The sequence below is a fragment of the Gymnodraco acuticeps genome, unplaced genomic scaffold, assembly GCF_902827175.1.
Source record: "Gymnodraco acuticeps unplaced genomic scaffold, fGymAcu1.1, whole genome shotgun sequence".
Classification (NCBI taxonomy): Eukaryota; Metazoa; Chordata; class Actinopteri; order Perciformes; family Bathydraconidae; genus Gymnodraco; species Gymnodraco acuticeps.
The window spans coordinates 953,830-968,232 of NW_022992152.1; the positions used below are offsets into that span (position 1 = coordinate 953,830).

Below are 14,403 nucleotides of genomic sequence, written 5' to 3' on the forward strand. Positions count from 1 at the left end.
TGCTTTTCACACCAAACCTTACATTAGAGCTTCCTCCTTGATTATGTAATTTGTCCTCCTCTCTTTTTGTGTCTTCAGGTGATAAACCTGTTATTCTGGTTTTGATGCACCACGCATATGAGGCCAAGTTCATTCCAAAGGTGGAACCAGGGCGTGGCGACGCTAACGTTCAGCTGCAAGTCAACGTTTTCTTCCACGAGACGAAACATGGATTACTTCACTGTGAAGAAAATACAGCTGCTGTTTGCAATATAAAAAACAAAATACAGGAGTGCACCATTTCAAATGCCCTGGTTGTGGCTGCTGGAAATACTGGAACACTGGCAGCAATACCAGAAATGGCGGTAGCAGTCGTCTATTATATACTAGATTTGTTTAACTAAAGCAACACAATGTAATGAACCACAACCAACACAAGTCAAACAGTCAAAATTTGAACGAGACATGTTGGATTTTACTTTCCTACCGATTGTGGAAAAATTATTTTATCCTCATTTGTAAAAAATGTAGCTACTGATTTGTGTTCTAATGCTGTCCGTAATCATTTAAAACATTACATTGCATACCTTCTTCATCTAACTTGTGTTTTGGCAGTTTACATTTTTGTTGTATTGTGAGCTGCACATCAGACTTATCTTTTCAGAAAATGCTTTTCTCGTAATCAAATTTCCAGTGTCCAGTTTATATTGTTGTTTCTGTTTATAAATTAGATGTGAATTTACATTTGATTAAAGAGTGCCACAAAATTCCTTAGGGGGCAAAAGGATGACCTTTGAATATCTATCTAGGCCAAATACTACAATTACTGCAAACATTAAAATAAAATGGATATATTATGGCTAAATACATTATTGTGAATTGTTGCTGTACCTGATTCTAAAAATACTTATTAAATCAGATACAAATGTATTACGAGTGTAATCATATTGTCTGTAGTCTTTTTTTTATATAGTAAATATTTCTCTAGCTGTCGTGAACTTGGAACATGTATTTTTAGATGTTTTAACATTTAAGATTATTATTGATCAAAATTCACTGCAATTTAATAAACTCTGCTGATTATAAAAAAGAAAAATGTTAAACAATCAACAGTTCCGTCATTACATATAATGATTAGTATATTATATGTCCAGACTAGCAGGTTACAGTTGTTATAATAAATTATCTCAACTATATTACATTATTTAAGTTAATCTTTAATTAAAGGAAAATATTTTTAACATGTCGAATTCCCCATGCTTTTATTCTGGAAAAAGAGAATCTATTTTGCTCTGAAAAGCCAGGCCGGAAGTGCAACATTGTTTACAAATATAAGCTGCTTTCTGTTTGCGCGTGCTATGAAGATAAATGTTTTTTTCCCATTACATTTTTTGACTTTTTTTCTGACAAAAACGGCCACCAACGAGTTTTCTGCAGCATCACCACCATGACAATTTATCAAGAAGTTATATTAGTTTAAACAATTACCTGCACAACAGTTAGCTAACAGTTAGCTCAAAGGTGTTCTGCAGCATGGCAGCTTGATTCATTTCAGCAGGTGTTAGCTACAGGGAGGACAAGTCTGTCTCTACAGGCTGCACGTCCTTCACTTTTCCGAGGACAGTTTAAGGTTAATATTATCTGTTTTAGCAGCTAGGTTAGCTATTAGTTAGCTTTGACGTGTCTTCAACTATCCAACTGTAAATGCCAGTAACGTAAGCAGAAGTTTGTCTCGCGTATGTGTCATGCTCCTCGGTCGCTTTCTGTTGAGCCCCTGCAGATCCACGTGTTCAAAAATAGTTTGTTTACATAGAGGTTTTACTGTCAATAAACCATCATCATCTCACAGACTAGATACCATCTCTCACAGCCACTATCGTACCGTCAACCCATTGAAGCCATCCACACACCGGTTAAAGGTAATGAAATGGAAGTCCTGAGAAAAATAACTCAAAGTCCTCACTTCAGATGCATAAAAGCTAAATATGATGATGGTTTTGATCTATTTATTTGATTCCTTTCTGTTTTAGGCTCATACCTGCCTTTATCAGTTAACAGTGTGTAATATGCAGCCAGCCAGTATATCCTATGGCAAAGACACCACTGTTATTGCCCCAGATGATGATGATGTGGAGGAAGAGCTTTGCCCGGGAACCTCCACAGTGTCAGGTGAGAATACCTGACGTGCTGACTGGGTTTGACAAAATGTAAGCAAGTAAGCAACTGTTGAGCTTGACAAGCTCAAAAAGACTCAACTTCACATTGTATCAAACGGATGAAGCCTTATGATTATTTGGTTTTCTTTCAGTTAATGGTGAAAACAGATTTGACAGTACTTTGACATCTGGTGGCTTGCAAAACTTAAAGCATCCATTTAAGCTTGAAGCTGATTTGAATACTTTCAATCTCATATTTGAGCTATACAAATCCTAAAAGTCTGCATGCATGGTATTATCATATCTTTGATACGTCTCGTCTAGGTGTGATGCATTAAATGTTGGTGTTATTGTGCAATATGTACAGTCAAATAATTAATGCATTCATTGTCCAGGTTCAAATATTATTGATGTGATTACAATTAATGTACTTTATTGCTGTAATTAAGGCCAAGTGACCACTCTTAAGGCTTTATATGAGTGGACATGTGACAAAATGCTATGATCAATAGTTTATTCTTACTTTTATGACTTATACATTTGTATAATAAAAAAATGCTGCCATACTTATGATGTGTTTTTTAGTGTACATTCCCATGATCCTCAATGATGTTCCTCCCCACCAATGTGCCTACACAATAGTTTAATTGCAAAACTTTCCAAACGTTATAACTCGTTGAAGCACCTTGTGTCACCTGTCACATGGTGTATTTCACTTGACAAGCTTTGACATCATGTATTAAAACTTTACAAAATAGGCTTCTTTATCATGTCAAGTCAATTGTATTTACACAGCCAGATATCACAAATCAATTTTTTTTTTTTTTATTTAATTGTGAATTTTGAATGTCCATGTTTGTACTAGTGTTTTCCTTCTTAAAATGTTTTTTCAATATTTTGAGATTTGGTTGAGCAGGGTATACTTGTACTTTTACTAGTCCTTTATTAGAGATGTGTCTGTTGTTTGTGTTTGTTTTTAGTGTCCTGATGGAACCCTTGTCTTTTTCTCTGCAAACAGAATCTACCTACGGGTACAAATAAATAACCTGAACCTGAACCTGAACACTTTTGTATTATGGGGCTCTACAATTTGATAGACACATCTGTTTCATGGCTGCTCATGGGTGAAGTTAAAGTTAAAAAAATATCTTTTAGTGTTCTATGCAGCATCTCAAGCTGGCCAGATGTGACATATTGCAGTTGTTTAATGTTGCTCTTTTTAGAATTGATCTATTATACCTTAATACAACTCATCCTCACAAAGGGGTGTCACTTAAGAATCTGCTACACTATCTTACTCTGTTTGAATATCAGCATGCTGGCTTCACTTCATTTAAGTGGCTTTTTCCACCTTGTACAACATTTGAAACACTTGCATGACCAAGTGAAGCACAATCAATAGCGTGGACTATGCGTACCTCTACTGTTGAAACGTCTAAAACGTACTAATATGTAGCTACAAAAAATATCAAACATTATATTTAAAACAATGTATTGCTTTGCTTGTTTCTGATTTAAAAATACATTTGTTCCTCTAGCGGTCGTGACATGTTATTTTCATGTTTTAGCCAATTAAAGTTATAATATATTGCTTTTTCTTATAGTCAAACATTTTACAAACAGAAAAGCACTCTGTATAGTTGTTGTTTTTTGGTGAGCCTAATTCATATGAACTGTTGTTGTATTGTGATTTATTTCTTTTCTATGGCAGCTCCAGATCCAGCAGGACCAAATGAGAAGAAGACGAAAAGGAAGAAGAGGAGGGAGAAGAGGAAATTAATAAACAGACACCTCAAGTCAGCTGAAACCTCGGACAATTATATGTCAGAGCTTCCGTTTTCTCTGACCAGCCCCACCACATGGAAAGAGCTTGGATGTGTGTATATTCTTGATGTGATGTTTATACTTATACAACTTAGAGTTTTTTCTAATAGTATGCTTGCCCTTTCTCTCTAGTCTCCGGCCCAGCTTCAACTCAGAAGAAGAGGAAGAGGAAGAGAGGAGACATTGGAGTGCGAGTTGACAGCGAAGAGGACGCAGATAAGAAGAAAAAAAAGAAAGAAAGCGTGCGGCCCAACTTTTTTATCTCCATCCCCATCACTAACACACAGGTGAGGTATTGAGGTTCTATTCTCTTGCGTGTGTACTTTAAGGATCATGCTTAAGTTTGTGTGTATTGTAGCCAATTATGTTTTTTAATTACAGGTTTTATTTATTAAAAATGTTTGCCGCCTTACTTATCAACTTATTGATTATCCACTTTTTGTTTTATCATCCTTTTCCCAACATTCATGTTTGTTTGCAATTCACCCAGCTGATCAGAAGACCTTCCAAAAACAATGTACTCTTCCATCAACATAACATATTTTTCACAAAGCATATACAACCTATAATATTATGCAATGTGAGGGACTATCAGTAACTTAAGCACTTTAAAGTTAGTACATTATTTTTTGAACTACTTAAGTAATTGCAAATGTGTTGCTAAATAAATGTATTAAGCATTCAAAACTATTGTATGCGTTGGACAGAAGGCAGCAAATGGAAAAAAAGTGAAAATAAATAAGTAGTAAATTGGAAATGTATAACAAACATAAGCAACTGGGATATTTAAGGAAAGTTCTCCTTTAAGTCTTTAATCTCTTCTCCTAAAATACTGTTGATTAATTTGTGTTTGACACTTGGTCATGGTCAGTGTAGCCAAATCGGTAACTGCAGAAAATCTGTAACGGAAAAAACGTTCAAGATGAAATTACCTGACAGATGATGACACTGAAATCTTAATGCTTATTGACAAAAAAAAACCTCTGAATGAACTTAGACTTACCTCATGGTTATCTTTTATTGACGCCTCATCTGTGGTGTTGAACTGCAGAAGTGGCCTCTCTTTCAGTCTTCCTCCATACATCCAGAGGAGTGGAGGTAAAGAACATATAGGACTAGAATAGGTAACAAACAGACCCTGAATGTGACAGCATATGCCGGCTGCTGCTGACTGAACTTAAATCTATCCAATGACAGATCAGCTCAGCCGTAACCCAGGTCCAAGAGGCGGTACTTCAGCAGGAGCCCCGATTGGCCAGAACCATGATCCCTGTCCCAACTCTCCACATCACGCTATTAGTCACTCATCTCGCCAGTCAGGAGCAAGTAGACCTGTGAGTGGATGCACACACAGACATACTAACACTCTGTAACGCACATAATGGCTTCATATTATGTATACACACTTACAAACCACTAAATGTCGAACTAAACATTTTGGGAAATGTTTAACATTTTTGTTGTAAAAAGCTATCAAACAGTCAATCAATTCCAACCATTCAACTTTTTCAAAGCAGAAATGTAGCACAGGTTTTAGAAATGACAGTAACCATGTGTATGGAGGGTTTAAAGGACTGAAATGAAATATGTGTAAAAATATATAAAAAAACAAATATATAATGTTTAATTCAATGCTCTAATAATTCTGTAATGTATTGCTTAATTTCCACCATTTATAAATAAATCCCATATTAAATGACACATCACATATGTCACTGTTATATGTTTTAAATAAATACATTAGAATAAGTGTGTAATTATTTAATACTTGTATTGATATGTATATATATATATATATTATATATTTATAGTTTTTTTACACAGTGTACACTAGACCAGTGCTTCTCAAAGTGTGGTCTGCAGACCGCAGATGGTCCGTGAACGCCCCCTAGTGGTCCGTGAGTATATTGGTAAAATTTCACATTTGAAATACATTTATTATTTAAGTTTTCCGCACTCTCGCGGGAATATCTCCGCAATGGAACGAGCTTAAGTTTCGATTGCATGCCCAGCGCAACACCTTCGTCTCACATGTTGCCACTTGTTTGTACCATTTTCAGGCGATTTGTAATCTGTTCTAGAAAAACTGTGGGTTTTTTTTAGATTTCAAGAAGCATATAGAACAAACAATGGATGTCTTTTATGAACATGTATCCATGCTGAAAGTAGATTTAGATGTGTTAGGAGTTAGATAGCGATTATTATCTAATATATGCATCCGATGAAGCATTGCATGAAGTCTGTTGATGATCAGAGGCTGTTGTTGGGGCTGCATAAAGGTTTTTTATTTTAGTTTTGTAGGCAGACCATGCAGGCCAGCCCGATGGTCACCAAGGTTCATGTTTTAATAGCATTTTTTATTTTTTTTAAAAGCCCACGCGAGCCCAACATGTGAAAAAGGGCTTAGACCTCAGAGAGTTAAACTTGGCCTGCGACCATAGTTTTACTGTATTTTGTTTTGAAAATCCACAGCGGAGGTTTGTGTCGTGCTACATGCGGTGTATTTTGCATATCTTTCAGTAGCCAACGATCTGTGAGTCTGTTGGACATAAACTCCGTAATAAATGTAGTCTACATTTCACAAGAGGTGTAAAACCTGAGCATTTTAAATCGCATTTGAACGAAATGCTTATATAATCTGTATTTGTAGTTGTATTGTTGATTTCATGTGTGAACGAGGCGATACAGAGAAGGTTAAGCTGTCATTATTAGGCTGTAATTTGTTATATACTGTGGGAGTGTTAAGCAGGCCTGTTTTGGATATTTGGGGAGTTAGGTGGTCCGCAAGTGTTGTTTTTATTGGTTAAGTGGTCCTTGGTATGAAAACGTTTGAGAAGCACTGCACTAGACTGTTGTGTAAGATACAACACATTACCTCTGACAATTTTGAAAGTAGGGATCATGAAGAGCTCTCAGTTGAATTGATCAGCTTTATGACGTGCACATACATCCCGCGCAGATTTCATTTTTCTTCATTGACTGATTGTTGAATAAAAATCCCTCTTTTGTCCTGGATTCTGCCTTTTCCTATTGCCCTGCCATGATATAACCAATAATACAGCTTCAATCGGACACTCAAATCAGTTTAATGCTTGCAACCATATATTATCATTCAGTCTGTGATGCTGTGCATTGTTACCACATCAGAGAGACAAACAAGGCCGCGTGTTTGTTGTGGTCGGATGGAGAGTCCTGCAGTGAATAATAACCAGCATATAACGCTGCTTTTGTCTTTATCTCTTCCTCTCAGCACTTCCAGGGAAACTGCTTGATCGTGCTTTACATTTTTAAGGGTTAGATTCCGATAATGAGAAAAGCACTGATGAAGGAGGACGGTCCCTGAGGCCAGAAAGTAATCTGAGGCTTTTATTCCAGTTAATAACCAGAGAAAATTGTCTCCCTTAAACCTCCTCAATATGATGTACATTTCATCCTATTCCATAAATGTGTCACGTAAATGGTCACACTTTTTAATAGTAAATCGACAACAACACAGGAGACATTGCTAACCATCTAGTGTCGTCAATGAAGAAGACTACTACCAATTTGTATTATATTTTAAGTACACTTTTAGAAATATCTAAAATCATTTCCAACATTCAACACAAAAACGTGCATTTTATATTCTTGATTTCTCATTCATTTGATATGTTCATGTTTTCAGCTCAATGCAGCTTGTGTGATGATACTGATGCTTAATCTTAAGTAGAAGATTGTGTCATTAGTAATCACTGGATTCTCTCGTTATGTAATATGAGCGGGAGTCAGAGAGGAGATTAAGTTGTGAACCGGTGTGTGTCAGCATGTGTGTGTGTGTTAGTGTTTGTGTGTGTGCGGTGTTCATTCATGTGTTTATATTTTCTTACAGGGCCGCAACCGTCCTGGCTGAGGCCGAGCCGTCATTGGCCGAGCTGCTGGGTGGGCGGGATCTGGTGCTGCCCTTCTCGGGGATCGGTCATTTCAGGAAGGAGGTGGTGTTTGTTGGGCTGGCCCCCGGACAACACAGACACACACTGGACAGTCTGGCAGGTTGGTGACACTTTTCGCTCTTTTGAATGCGTCTGTCCGTCTGTTGAATCCCATTTGTGTTGTGTTTCTTTGTGCTGTATTAATGGATACATTTCTTTAGAAGATGTTAATGTGATACCGTACTTTCTCTTTACGGTCAACTGAGGAGCTCTGAAGATTTGTTGTCTTTCCTAATGACACTCAAATGGGGCGGATGCTTTCTGCTGTGGTCACAGATGAGACATCTTTAGGACATCATATGGTGTAATCTATAAAGGCTAACCCTCACACTCTCGCATTCAATATATTGTGGATTGACCTGAGGCACAGGAGCATTCTTTGACCTGCATTTATGCCCTGCACTACTCTTAATGTGTTCAAATATCGTTTAGGTTGATTACAATAAAAACACAGCAAAAGCATATTGAAAAAAAAAACCTGGAAAAGATATGCAGATTCTTTACTTAAGTAAAAGTATAAATAATATTGTCTTAAAGTAAACTAAAGTATCAAAAGTAAAGGTACAAACTCTTATTAAAGTGTTATATTGTGATTATCGTACAATATTATTTAATTCTGCTAATATCACTCACCTTTACACGCAAGAGTATTTAATTGTCGTAGTTCATAATTGTGGAGCCATTTATAGACACTTAATATAATACTTGGTAGATAAGTATTATAGTACTGCATCATATCATATAAGCATGTTCATGGTTAAAGTAACTAAAGCTGTCAAAGTAGTACAATATTTAAAATACCAGTATGTCAAAATAGTAAATAACATTCCAGTGGATTTGGTCAAATAAAATGTTTTTTGGGTAATTTTCTGTGTGTATCTGGATAATGCTTTCACGCAAGTGTGTACAGCTGTGCGTGTGATAAGTCTTCATCTATCTTCTCAGATTTGTCATTTTGCATCTGTACCAGTGGGTGTGTGTGTGTGGAAGCACTTGCATGTGTGTTTTTGTGTTGTGCCTTTGGCAACAACACTAAGCCAACATTTCTAAGAGGATTCTCACTCTATTGCTCATGCGACACACACACACACACACACACACACACATACACACACACACACACACGACTACACTTGCACACACATTTATTTTAATATTAACTGCTCAGATCAGAGCAAATATTACATTTGGCATATTAGTGACGATCAAGCGAGTCAAATCCCTAAAGGCATTTCATGGCGGGGCTTGATATGAATCGGAAAAGAAGTAAATTAATCTTTTAAAGAGATAGGAGAGATGGTTGAACGCAATTAACCCGGCTATCAGGGTTCAATTCATCTTGAAAAGTCACCTGATTGGAATTTTATGAAACATTTGTGTCTTGACGAGGAAGTAGTGATGAGCTTTTAATGCCAAGTGACCAGAGAAAGGTAGGTGGGTTTCTTTTTGCTTGGAGGTAAACATGCAGCGTCAAAATGTTTAAAGGCCCTGACACACCAAGCAGTCACCAGAGGACTCGCCGACGCCGGCGCCGGCTGTTGCGAGTCCGGTTTTCACTACTCGGTTCGCGTACCTTTTCTCTGTGATGTCGTACAGAGCTGGCCTCTCCTGGATCAAGGTGATGAGCAGGTCTTCGTTTCCGTCATTCCAGATCGCCATGATGAGATGAAAATGAATAACAGTCTGTGTGTGCCTTCTTAAATCGTTTGTTTACGTCCCTCACTTCCGTTTCGCTTCTCATGCACTGATTCGCTAGCTGAACAGCCAATCAGAGTGATTGCTTGGTCAGGCAGTCCAAATAAGGCGTGTCACGGCCGACGATGCGGGACACACCAAATTGAGTTTGGGCGACAGGACACGCTTCGTCTTCCGACTAACGAAAACGGCCGAAATCGGCCTGGTGTGTCAGGGCCTTAACTTGTGGTCTACTCCATCAAACCTCTTAGCTGACATAAATACAGGCAGACCCTCCCTAATTAACCCAATCAACTCAACCAAGCGTAACCCTCGAGTGATTGATCGCCTGCTGCAGCTCATGTGAAGTGTGTTGACAATTATTAATAGGAAGAGTTTTGCTCGGTTGGTCGTTTCATGTTGACATTTGGGTGCTGGCGTTTACAGCCTCAAATGAATGATGGCAGCAGTTGAGCTTTAAAATGGAGCACAAACACCTGTGTATTCATTCAACAACTGTGTTAGCTATAGAATCAGAAATACTGGATTTCATGACATTAAGTTCCATGATAGAATAAACAAAATAAAAGATGACAAAAAAAATGTGGAATTCATTATATAATATACGAAGTAAAAGGTGCAATTAAAGATAAGATAAACAAACGTCAAATCAAAGATACAAAGTGCCGGGATATTTAGTGCATGATGCTCTGATAGCCACAGGCCTACACTCTTTATCAATCATAAAAGCGTTCAAAAGGAATGCTGCAAAGTAGTTCAAGATTTTTATGAATTCGTTATTTTTCAAAGCTTTTATTTATTTATTATTTTTATCATGAGTTCAAAACTTTTATACAAACAAAAGTAAGTCAAACATGTTACCAAAACAAAGAGGGGGATAGGGTTTACAGCTAGTAATGCAGTTTCTATTGGCTTATCACTTTTATACTATAATAACATTATGTCAATCGCTTGATCTGCGGCCGATGTCTTTATGTCAGAATCAGAATAGGAATACCTTTATTCGGCCCATAGAGGGGAAATGTACATTGTATTAAGTAAAGAGCCAAGACAGCTTAATATCAATCAATAAACATGCAGGCAAATATTGAAGGTAAAACTAGAAATTACAAAATACACATGTCAAAACCTTATACCTTTTTTCCCGTTTTCTGTTTTTCACTCTTACAGAATAAGTCATTTTAGTTTTCTTTTTTTAGCCACCGTTTTTTTTTCTCCCAGGTATAAATTGAAACATTTCTTCGAGATTATACATCCTAAAAAGGCTCTATTATTTGCGAAAATAAATAAAAATATATTAGCTTTATTTACCTCAGTATTTCCTCAACCGTGTTTGTTGACATTTGTTGTTTGCTTTTTATATAAGGTGTAATAAAGACAACTATTTCAATTTAGGTGAATTTGTTGAATCAAGTGCTCCACTATGATGCCATTCTCTTTATGTTTGACATCAAATGTAGTTCCAGACTTCCAGTTGAATGATTACTATGACTGAATGAATGAACTATGAACTATGAATGACTATGATGAAGTGTAGAAATAAGCCATGCTGTTGTTTGATGAAACACATTGACTTCTTCCACAGGAGTATTTCCCTCCGATTCCTCCCTTTTGAGTTTTTATTTATATTTCTGACGTGAAAAATGACACAGCGACACCAGAAAATGACATCAGCGAGTCCATATGTTTGTATTGGAAAAGCTAAATAAGGATAAGGCAGGAAGTCAGACTCTCCTGTCCTCTCGTCTGCTCCCTCCACCCCATCATCGATTATATACTAACCTTTCTCTCCCTGTGGAGCTCCTCTTCTAAAAATACCCCCCTGGTTTCCCTGTAAACCTCATCAGTCGGTGTCAGTGTGTGTGTCTGTACTTGCAGGTTATTTACTGCTAGTTTGTGTCCTTGTTTTGTATCTGTTTGGTCAAAGGATATGAAAGTAAAACGCTTCTTTGCCCATCTTCTGACTGCCATCTGTTTCCGTGCCCTCCAATTCTGGCTTTTACAAGAATCCATGAAGGGGATTTGAGAGGGATCGAGGTGGATGACGTACATCTTGCTCATGATCGGGCTCCGATCCATCTCATGACCTCTGTTACGTCTCTGCCGTTTACTGCTACATATTGAATTATGTCAAGTGAAAGCCTTCCTCTTCCTCCTGCTTATAACACGTTTGGTGTCATGTGTTGCAGAGTTGTTGCAAAGCCGTTTTGAAGAGCAGGGTCTTCTGCAAGAAGGCAATCGCGGGTTTGAACCCCACCTCACCATGATGAAGCTGTCCCGAGCACCGAAACTACGATCCCAGGTACACACATTTATATAGTGTGGAGAGATGCTCAATATCTTAGCATACTATACAAGGCTATCTTGACATGATTATGAGTCCAACTTGCCTTTTACTGGTAATAATGGACTGACTTAAATGCCTCCCCATCAACTTTCTCTTGAACATGATATCTCAGGAATACATTGAGTGAGTTTCCCATGTGTCTCATATTTGGTACATCTGTCCACTTGGACTCATAATCTGGGCCATAACTATTTTTTAATAATTGATATGCTAATTTAGATAATATAAAAAAAAGGATTCAAATGCACACATATATATATATTTTGTAACTGTTATATTTACTTAATAAGTACTCAGACCTCACCTTTTTAGTGTAAGGGAAGCTCCACATTGTGATGTCAAAAGCATCACTAAACTGGTGATTATGTCACAACACAAATTAAATATTTGTTTCCATAACAATGTCTTTATTTACATAACAAATAGTATACACATATCCAAACTTATTTGCATTGTCACAGCATGGTTTTTGTTTTAATGGATAATAACAACATGCAGTATATTCGCATGGAATGATTTACTCCAATCATGCTTTTATACGCAGTCCAAAGTAACGAGCTCTCTTTTCACAACTGATTCAGAACAGTAGCTCAGTGGCTGGGAAATGTCCAGCCAAGCAACTGAATGTTGTAATACAAATCAACTAAATAATTCAATAGTTTATGAACCATTATATTAGGCTGTATTAGTGGAAGAAAACTCAGGAGTTAAAGAACAGTTTAAAGTGATGGAGCTATTGAGGAAATGGAGTAGGATATAAATAAAGCTGAGGTGGAAGAGCACAGAAAGATGAGTACTGGTCAGGAGGAGAGACAGGAATGACAGCATCCATCTTTTTCTTCCTTTGACACCTGATGACATCATATCCTGACTGGCGTCTGCTGGGCGGCATCCTTGTCTTCCCGTGTCAGTGTGTGAGTGTCTATAATACTGTGTGTCTGTGTGAGAATATCCTAAAAGTGTGATAACTTTTCTTTCTGTCTCTCAGGGTATGAAACGTGTGGACCCAGCTCTCTACTCAAACTATACAAACAAGTACGTGCTGTTTTATTCAGATAACTTTTTTATTTCTAGCACTGTTTTATTCCATTGCTCCAGTCTGGATTCCCAATGATAACAGATCATTGGTTTAATTAATCATTTTTAAATAGCACATTTCAACAGAAGGCAATTCAAAATGCTTTACAAAAAACTTAAAAAGCATTAAAGCATAGTGCAACAGTAACACATTATACAATTACAATAAATACATACAAAACATTTCATTACAAAACCAAGAGAAAACAAATAAAAACAAAGGTAAAATTGAATATGACACGTATAAAATATATAATAAAAAGTGATATAATATACAGGAGAAAACTTCTGCATCGATTTCATTAATCCACTTCTTACTCATTTCAATCAACTTTTTGACACAGAATCACAATCATTTGTTTTTCTCTGGTGAAATAGGGTTGCTTCATTTGAGAGTAAAAAAAAAAGATTAATAAAAAAACAGAACAAAATATTTATAAAAAACAGAACCATTTTAAGTATGTATGCAATAAAAATATTTCCAAAACAATCAAATAAAGATTTTTTTTGTGTTTTTAAGAAGTTAAGGTAAACATGTGCATTGGACTACAATCGATAACGTATGTATATTGCAATATATAGAGTGGGACATTTACTGACTCCCTGATATTTAAAACTAGTTTATGACTCTTTCATTCTCTTTTTAATTGACCTGCAGCACATTATGCTGTATGTTGTCTGCTGTTTTGTCTCCAATTTTGTGGTTTTTAGGGGAAAAAATGTAACGCAATCCAAATGTATAAAGTCATGGAGCTTCATTTAGTTGTTTCCTTTGATTTGAGTGATCATTGCTGACAAGTAGCTGCACTGACTGACGTCGGTCTTTGCTTTCTGCTGGAGGCATCAATAGTCTTCTGCCTCTCACTTTCTCACTGTCACTTTGTCCGTCTCGCTGCAGGTTTTTCGGGGACCAGACAGTCGAGCGGGTGGATCTTTGTTCCATGTTGAAAAAGAAGCAAAAAGATGGATATTACCACACTGAGACTTCACTACAACTTGGTGAGTGTGCACATGTACACACAGACTGAGCCATGTTGTGTTTGTGTTTACCATTTAGTTGGCTATCATGTACAACATTAAGCCACCAGAGGGCGCCCTCTGCTTACGTACAGGACAATAAGTTATCAAAAGCATTCAAAGGTTTTATTTATCATGGGCTATAGCTATAGCATCCTTTTGGCAATTTCAATCTCAGGCTCTTTCAACATATACTCAACATAAAAAGAGACATAAATAGTGTGAATGACATAAAGCTGCAAGTAAGTTGCAGGGATGAGAAAAATGCACAATTAAATCATGTACAGTAGAATAAATACTGTACACTGTAAAAATATTGGAATATGTAGATATGTTCTAT

The 14,403-nt window shown here is 36.8% G+C and overlaps 1 protein-coding gene across 3 annotated transcripts in view; it reads left to right on the forward strand.

Moving 5' to 3' along the window:
- The window catches only part of LOC117538531 (A-kinase anchor protein 7-like), a 49,866-nt gene that overhangs the window by 2,823 nt on the left and 32,640 nt on the right, over positions 1-14,403 (forward strand). The window contains exons 7-15 of one of the 3 annotated variants that reach the window (XM_034204309.1): positions 79-1,898; positions 2,010-2,148; positions 3,853-4,011; positions 4,092-4,246; positions 5,157-5,293; positions 7,828-7,988; positions 11,812-11,924; positions 12,958-13,004; positions 13,945-14,045. In XM_034204309.1, coding sequence (XP_034060200.1) covers positions 1,725-1,898; positions 2,010-2,148; positions 3,853-4,011; positions 4,092-4,246; positions 5,157-5,293; positions 7,828-7,988; positions 11,812-11,924; positions 12,958-13,004; positions 13,945-14,045 — 1,186 coding nt within the window. In that variant the 5' untranslated portion in view covers positions 79-1,724. Of the gene's footprint in view, positions 1-78; positions 1,899-2,009; positions 2,149-3,846; positions 4,012-4,091; positions 4,247-5,156; positions 5,294-7,827; positions 7,989-11,811; positions 11,925-12,957; positions 13,005-13,944; positions 14,046-14,403 lie in introns of all 3 variants that reach the window. The other 2 variants (XM_034204310.1, XM_034204308.1) reach the window with 2 other exon arrangements.